Source organism: Chrysochloris asiatica, unplaced genomic scaffold (assembly GCF_000296735.1).
Source record: "Chrysochloris asiatica unplaced genomic scaffold, ChrAsi1.0 scaffold00053, whole genome shotgun sequence".
In the NCBI taxonomy this organism is placed as follows: Eukaryota; Metazoa; Chordata; class Mammalia; order Afrosoricida; family Chrysochloridae; genus Chrysochloris; species Chrysochloris asiatica.
In genome coordinates, this window is record NW_006408571.1 from 10376651 (window position 1) to 10384777 (window position 8127).

The following is an 8127-nucleotide window of genomic DNA, read 5'->3' on the forward strand; positions in this document are numbered from 1 at the left end:
AAGGTTGGAGAAAACATATGGGTCCCTGGTCTCTTTGATCTCCCCCAGTGACAGGGAGCTCATGATTTCTTAGGCAGCAGCTCAAGCCTGCCTTCCTGGGCTGATGGGTGGCTGCAGAGATCTGGAAGGCGTTGCCGTGCACTATGCTGGCAGCACACAGGATGGAAACTTGAGGGAAAGTTTGGGCCAGCTGAGTTGGAGCTGAGAGGCTTGATGAAGACGGTCTCTGATCTCTCTCTGTGTCTGACCCCAGTCCTCAGGGCAGAATTGGGGAGGACTGTCCCCCGCCCCCAGGATACCCTGGCCAGGTTAATGAAGGCATTCTGGGTAGTTGTGAAACTCCTTATCTGGCCCCAGCGAAGCAGCAGAATTAGCAGAGATATTGCACAAGTGGCAGTTTGGGGCATACGTTTTATTGTTTTGTTTTTTTACAAAAGACAAAGGAGTACATACATTGAGTGGAGGATTAAAGGAGTGAGGACCCTATTTGGAGCAAAGTCTCTCAACCTCTACCTCTAAGACTGTATGTAACATTTGATATACATTTTTTTAAAAAAAGCAAACATGAAACTTATGACCTAGACTTCATCCCCACCCACTCAGCCATAGATTTCTCAGACCAGAAACACATTACATGTCTCCTACGTATGTAAAGTCAGAACTCCAAACCCAGTTTGTGATTCCTTTCCTCCAGCCCCACCCCTACTCCAACCCAACCTCCTCAAAAGCCTATAGAAATCCCACTTACAAAAAAAAGGGCAGACACACATACTCTGAAACATATCTATCAGGACCCTCCTCCACAGGGAGCCGCTGAACCATGCACATCCCTGGCACTTTCCTTACTCAAATATGTGCACAGCGCCCTTCCTCTCTCTGTGGGCTTCCCACACAGCTAGAATCATTTACACACACACATGCACACATGCACACACACATCTGCTGCCCATTTTCCCCCTTTGTGACACAAAGGGAAGTGTTGGCCCTGCTCCCTGTCCCACCATAGCTTAAGGGCAGTGGCCTGAGGTCCCATTTGAGCAGGGTCCAGTGGAAAATCCTTAAGGGGGCTCTGTCCATCGAGGTGTAGGTAGGCAGGAAGCTTTTTAGCCTGGGAGGGAGGTCACGAGGGGTGTCTAAGGAGAGGCCCTTACAAAGTCAGTGGGTGCTCAAGGAAGGAGGGAGTGGAGGCAGCCCCTGCCCACTCAGATCTGCTCCTTGTGCTTCATGTGGGCCAGTTTCACATTCTCCTGCTCCGTGGAAGGTGGGGGCTGTTCCAGGTGGCAGCCAATCATCAGCTGATACACGAAGACCCCGGCAATGGAGCCCAAGAGCGGGGAGACAATGGGTACCCACCACCAGTGCTTGCCGGTCCTGGAGAACAGACAGACGTGTTCAGGGGCAGGCAACGCAGGGCAGAGGGGAGGTAGGCTGGGGCAAGCTGGGGTGGGGGCTACACTCACGTGAAGACTTCAGAGCCCCAGCCAGCGATGGCGGTGAAGAGGCGGGGGCCAAAGTCTCGGGCAGGGTTGACAGCATAGCCAGAGTTGAAGCCCATGGAGGTGCCAATGACCAGTACCACCAGGCCCACGGTGAAGGCCTCCAGGCCACGGGGGACAGGGTTGTTGTAAGGGTCAACAATGGCCAGTACACACACAATGAGGGAGGCTGTGCCAATGAACTGGAGAGTGGGAGAGCACAGGGGTGAGCAACAGCTCCCATCCACCATCGGATCCTTCCTCTGGCCCCTCTAGCTCCTTGAATCTCATCATTGAATCCACAAGAATTCCTGAGTGTACAAGGATCCCCTGGGGAGGGTATTGAATATACAAGATTCCCAAGTACCTGCCAGCATGATTGTGATGTAGACATGCCCACATATTGAGAAACCCCACTGTAGAGGAGGAGTCCTGTCCCCTAGCCAGCCCCTGAACAACCTGGGGAGCTTGGGCTTCTCCCTCTGTTCCCCTTACATGTCCCCAGTCCCATACCTGGTCGAAGAAGCCATTGACCATATCCAAGTGTCCAGAGGGATAGGTGGCGAAGATACCAGCTGTGCCGTTGGGGCCCGAGACTATAAGCTCATTGCTGGCAAAGGCCCAGATGGCATCTGGTGAAAGATTAGACTCAGAGCAGGTGAGGGCAGAGGCCTGAGCCCAGCCTCCCCTCTCATCCCTGCCCTTCCCCCCACCCTCCCAGGGGTCAGAAGTGAGTATAATCACTGCTGTATTACTTTGAAGCTGGAGAGGGTGGGGTGGGTGGGGTGGAGGGCCCAAGCTCTTGTTGCCCAACTTGTTTCTCTCCCCAGGGCCCCCCACCTAGGGCCTGTGTGTGAATGGGTGAGTCATGAGCCCAAGGCCTGGGCAGGCCATGTCAGCGAAAGGCCTGGTGCCAGCAGGTTGGGAGCCAGAGAGGAGGGGGGCGTGGAAGAGGGTGGGGGTGACTTACCATAATACAGCCCAAAAACGATCCCAGCACCCAGGAAGGCTCCCAGCGTCTGAGCCAGGGTGTAGATGGGCAGCTTGATCCAAGGCTCACGTGCCAGGAAGCACATGGCAAAGGTCACAGCAGGGTTTAAGTGGGCCCCTGGGTACAGAGTAGACGGGACCTATTAGCCACAGACTGCCATAGTGGAGAATCCAGGGCCCCTGATATCCTCCTGTCTGGCCCCAGTGAGCAGGGGTGTCCAGTAGGGTCTCTTGTACTGGATCCTTGCCTATAATAGGCTAACCCTGATCATTTCTGATTCCAAGGTGAGAACTGAAGGTTCCATGGGTCAAGTTCTAAACTATGTTCCCTTCTCCACCCTTCTCTCCCAAGGGCCCAAAGCTGGGCCACAGCCCTTGGGAATGCCTCCCTCATCCCATTCCCTCGTAGGATGCTTGATGAGACTGCTGTCAAGGGACAGAGACTTTGGACGGTGTTGAAAGTCTTACCAGAAACCTGACCAGCAATGAGGATGCCCAGAGTGACAGCAAAGCCGAAGGCCAGGTTGATGGTAAGGAAACCTCCATGGGTGCCTCTGCTGAGCACAACCTGGGCCACAGAGCCACAGCCAAACATCTGTGACAGGAAACAGAGCAAGGCAAGAAGGGTTAGGCCCAGAGAAACCCAGAATTCTCACTGCAACCCAAATACCTTCTGCTGCAATGGTACCCCAGTGTGGTCACTCTAATATCACAGTGCCCTAAGGACTGAAAGGAGTCCCCGGGTGGCACTGTGAGATAAAGCACTGGACTGCAAGGATGGTTTGAATCACAAGGTCGGTGGTTCAAACTCACCAGCTGCTCTTTGGAAATCCTATACTGAGTCACTATGAGTCAGAACTGACATGATGGCATTTAATAACAACATAGACCAAAAAGGAACCCTGGTGATGCCATGGATTAAGCATTGGACAGCTAAGCAAATGTCAGTGGTTCAAACCCACCAGCTGATCTTCAAAGAGAAAGATTAGGCTGTCTGCTTACATAAAGATTTACAGCCTTGGAAACTCTAGGAAGAAGTTCCACTCTGTCCTATGGGTAACATCGGAACTGATGGCAGTGGGTTTATGGATTAGAAGCAGAGCCTGACACTTAGAACCCAGAAACCTGAGTTCCACAGTCTGCTTGGAACCTTGATGGGCTTAAATCCCAGCAGCAGTGAAGCTTCTCCCCAGCCCTTCAGGCCTGGCCCAGAGAGCTGGAGAGGCTTGCACCCTGAATCCTCCCGCTGCTGTGGCCTCAGAAGAGAGGTTGAAGTGACTTCCTCTGAATCTGGGATGTCAGCCCCTGTCCCCAGTATTCACAATGTCCCTCTCTCTGTACCCTCACAACAGGTCCCCCTTGATCTGCCCCTGTCAAGGGGAGCCTCCTCTCTCTACTATCCTGACCTCTCTGCCCTCAGCAGTCCAGGGTGCCCACTCAGCTCCTCACACTACTCCGAGTCCAGTGAGGAGACTGGTTCTGAGCTTTCTGACAAGGACAAGGGGGTTTAAAGGGAGCTAAGGTATACTCCTCATGTTCTACAAGTACAGAAGGTACTGTATGACTGCCATTTAGTGATGAGCTCTTGCCCCAAGCCTCCGAATGCTCCCCAAAGTGCTCCAGCCCCAGGCCTGGGTCTCCTCTCTCAACTCCCTATAGCTTCCAGACCCTCCCTCAGTGCTAAGGGTCCTAGTGCATCCCAACGGGTCAGTGTCCTGGCTTGTTAAGTATTTTGATTATCATCCCTCAAAAAGAGATAGTGGGGGTGTCCGAGACAAAAAAGGAGGCTAAAAGTGTGCGGGCAGGTGAGAACAAAGATCAGAGATCTGTGGGTGTATTGGCAAGGGGCAGACAAGACACATGGGGTATGGGCCATCCTGCCGGCTTGGCAAGCCCTGACCTCAACTCCTTGTCTGCCTGAGGCCCAGACCTGGCTTTATCCCAGAAGGCCTTGGAGGGAGGAGTTGTCAGAGCCAGTTCTACTACCTTGGGGCTGATTTTCCTCTTCCTCTCCCCAGTCTTCTTGGCTGGCCACCCTCTCCCACTAGGTACCTCAGAGAAAGGGGCTTCTCTCACCTCAAAGCCAGCCCTGATTCTGCCACTGCAGTCTGGGAGACCCCACCCACAGAAGTCTGCAGGCAGACCCTCACCCCCACTCTGGTCTCTCCTATTCAGGCAGTCCTTGAGCTTTTCACTGACACCTGATGCCTCAGGCCCACCCGAGCCGGAAAACCAGCTCCACAAACATGACACCCTCCTTTTGTGGCCTGGGATAAGCCAAATAATCCTGGGGTGCAGCCTGAGGACGGATTGCTCTTTTGTGGGGGGAGGGGAACTGAGACATGGTAAACCATGGGGACTCCCATCTAGAATATGGACTATGCCATCCCTGCCCCGGTGGCTCTAAAACAACCACAGACCCATGACCCATACTGTGGACAGTAGGGCACACAGACCTGAGGCAGGAGGGTGAGAAAAGCCTTTCCCAGTTCCCTTTCTGTCATAGAGGAGGGAGGACTGTAGGCCACTGATCCTGTGAGGGGCTGTGAACAAAGTGACCTACCTGACTTGCCCTCCTTCCTGCTTTCCACAGCCAGAGGGTGAGTCTTAGCCCTCCTCTCCCGGCACAGCTTTTCTCACCACTGCCCCTCCATTAGGGTGAGTCACCCCCAGCCCTGGAGCCTTATTGGCACATTCGTTAAAAGGTTGATGGTTTGAATCCACCAGCTATTCTATAGGAGAAAGAGGTTGTACTCTGCTTCTGTAAAGGTTGATAACCTTGGGTACCCTATGTGCAGTTCTTCTCTGTCCTAAAGGATCACAATGAGCTGGAATCAACTTAATCTCAGTGGTTTGGGGCTTTTGGTTGGCTGTTAATTTATTTTATTCTCTTATCCCCAGCTCTCAGAGCCCTGGTAGGGCAATGGTTAAGCTTGGCTACTAACCAAAAGGTTGGCAGTTTGAAGCCATCCAGCAACTCTGTAGGAAGAAAGACCTGGCAATCTGCCCCTATAAAGACTGTTGTTGTTGTTGTTAGGTGCCATCAAAACACTGCCCGATCCTGGGCCAACCTCACAATTGTTGTTATGTTTGAGTCCATTGATGCTGCCATTGTGCCTATCCATCTCGTTGGGGGTCTTCCTCTTTTTCTCCAACCCTTCACTTTATCAAATCTATAAAGATTACAGACTAGAAAATGCTATGGGACAGTTCTACTCTGTGGAATGGGATAGCTCTAACTTTATTGACTCCACAGCACCTAAGAAGAATCCCCACCCCTATTTGATTACTGTGAAGACTCCTAGACCACAGCTTCCTAACCCTCAGGGCACTGGCTGGTCTATATTGCCCCAGATTGCTGGGTAAAAAGCCAAGTAACCTAACCATTTGGAGCAATGGAGAAACGGAACCAGAAGTAACCTAGAAGAAAACAGATGTAACCACCTGAGTAACTAAAAGTCAGAGAATAACTGAGACATGGAGACCATAACTGGTGTGTTTGCCAGAGCCAAGAAGTGCAAACAGAGGCAGCCAGGAACAACCCAAGGAGAAACTGACTTAGCCAGGGAGTTGCTAGGGCTCAGAGTAAGTAGCCCAGGTAGGGAAAGCTTGTTGACTCAGAGAACCCAGGGAGTAACACGGAGAGCCTGGGTAATTGGAAGGTATACAGGACCTGCAGCATCTGCCCTGACAGGTAAGCAACGTCCTCTGTCCCAGCTCAGCTCACTTGGGCCTCTGAACCTTCAGGAGCCTCCTTTCTGCGGTTTTGTTGTTTGCTGTCTGTCGGGCCTCTGCCCTCTGCCCCCACCTGTGACAAACTGTCCTAACTTCACTGCAACTTTTGGACTTCCCAAGGCTTAATTATTCATTAGTGGCCAGACACTCAGACCCCTAATAACCCAACATGGGCCCATTCTGCCCTACTGCTTCCCAGGACTGGCAGCCCGGGAGCCTGGGGGGTGGGGTGGGGGGGAGTGGGGAGACACTGAGGCAGGAAAAGGAGCTGGAGGTCCCAGATGCAGGGTGACCCCTTGTGGAAAAGTAAGGGATTAGGGTTGTTGCAGCAGGGTAACAGCTGTCATTCTGGTTAAGAATCAGAAGTGTCAGAGATGGGGTTACAGCTATGTGAAGACGGAGGACTTGGAGGGTTAGCACTCTGGAGAGAGTCAAGCCTGGGGGGCGCGACGATGCGAGCTGGAAAACGGGACCCAGGGCTGTTTTGAAGAAGCAAACAGTCCTTGGGGAGAACGCGGGATAAGGGAATGTGGGGCTGGAGAGAGAATGACTCCCGGGCTCCCTCCACTCACCACGAGGATGAGGGTCCCCAAGCACTCAGCAAGCGCCTGGCGCAGCAGCCGGTAACGGATGTGAAGCATCTCCCCGCAGCGGGACACCAGCTCCTTCTGTCGACCCATGGCAGGGGGTTAGGCAGCAGCTCTGTCGGGAGGGAAGGACGGCGGGCACAACGAGCAGTGGCCGCAAGAGACGGGTGGCGCCCTTTATAGGAGCGCGGGAAGTGCGGCCACGCCCGCCTCGCCCCACGCGGCAGCAAAGCTGGCGGCCCAGCCCCTCACCCTGCCTGGGAGAAAGAAGAGGGGCAGGGAGTGGGAGGCGCTGTGGGCTGAGGTGGTCCTGGAGGGCACTGAAGGAAGGGGTGTCACCACGGGGGCTGAGAGGAACTTCGGGTGTATTGACCAGTGTACAAGATCATGGTTGGTGAGGGTGGAGCTGCCAAAGAGAGCTGTGACATTCATCCAGTGAGCTGTGACATTCCCACCATGGGGTGAAGAAGAATGGGGGTGTAGAAAGGAAAGGAACTGGCTTCAACTCTGAAGACTGCTGGACCTAGCATGGCCCGGGAGTAGGGAGGTGGGAAGTGCCAAGGGAGCAACCCAAATGAGAAGAAGCAGATGAGACCCTCTCACAGTCCAGCCTTGGGTGGACACCAACCATGTGTGTTGAGTTCTAGCCAGAAACAGCCCTGGCTCCCTGTGCTGTGAGTACATGTCACATGATGTCTGTACTGGGTTCACACATGATACATGTCTCATGTGCCTAATCACACTTGCTCTCACGGTTGTGCACATGCCTATTGAACATGGCTAGGTAAACTGAGCTTGTCACAAACATACCTGAGTGTATTTTTCACGTGGTTCCAGAGGCTGAGCAGCAGTTAGCCTGACATGCCACATGTTTGCCAGCAGGGTAAGTCCCAGATGTTTTTAACCCTCTTCTTTCCAATTTTGGCTAATCCCAGGACAGTGGGAGAGCCTGTCCTTTTTTGTTTTTTTCTTAAATGTTTTATTGTGAATTATGTGATAGTTTACATGGGAGAATATTAGTTTTACATTCATTCTATCGTATATCATCTCATTGCCATGGTTACAATCCCCTCCATGCATCATCAACCAACCAACAGGTATACCCTGCAAGTCTGCCACCCACACCCCTCAGGTCTTCAGCACACAGTCCCTCTCCCTCTCTGGATCTAAAGTCCCCAGCTGCTCCATCGCTCAACGTCATCATCTCTGCCTCCATCTCAGGCATCACTGCTTCTCTGGGTAGGGTCCCGCTCTCCACTTCTCTTCTCCCTTGATGGTCCTAGGGACCTCCGCTCCTAGACTGGAAAGTTAATCACTCCCCTCCTTGCTATAAAACGTCT

General features: G+C 53.0%; 1 protein-coding gene across 1 annotated transcript; it reads right to left on the reverse strand.

The window, feature by feature from the left end:
• Positions 1 to 907: 907 nt before the first annotated feature.
• Positions 908 to 6927, reverse strand: AQP3 (aquaporin 3 (Gill blood group)). Its single transcript, XM_006863033.1, has 6 exons — positions 6773 to 6927; positions 2934 to 3060; positions 2446 to 2583; positions 1989 to 2107; positions 1461 to 1678; positions 908 to 1371 (listed from the first exon to the last, which is right to left on the reverse strand). The coding sequence occupies exons 1-6, from the start codon at positions 6878 to 6880 to the stop codon at positions 1203 to 1205; spliced, it is 879 nt and encodes a 292-aa protein (XP_006863095.1). The 5' UTR covers positions 6881 to 6927; the 3' UTR covers positions 908 to 1202.
• Between the last annotated feature and the right edge of the window lie 1200 nt (positions 6928 to 8127).

What these genes read in the sequence shown, in the direction of transcription:
- AQP3 (XM_006863033.1), bottom strand. Translation starts at nt 6,880, where the DNA reads ATGGGTCGACAGAAGGAGCTGGTGTCCCGCTGCGGGGAGATGCTTCAC. An exon ending in CATTGCTGGTCAGGTTTCTG is followed by an intron (nt 2,584 to 2,933) that starts GTAAGACTTTCA and finishes CTCTGTACCCAG; the next exon opens with GGGCCCACTTAAACCCTGCT. An exon ending in CGTTTTTGGGCTGTATTATG is followed by an intron (nt 2,108 to 2,445) that starts GTAAGTCACCCC and finishes ATCTTTCACCAG; the next exon opens with ATGCCATCTGGGCCTTTGCC.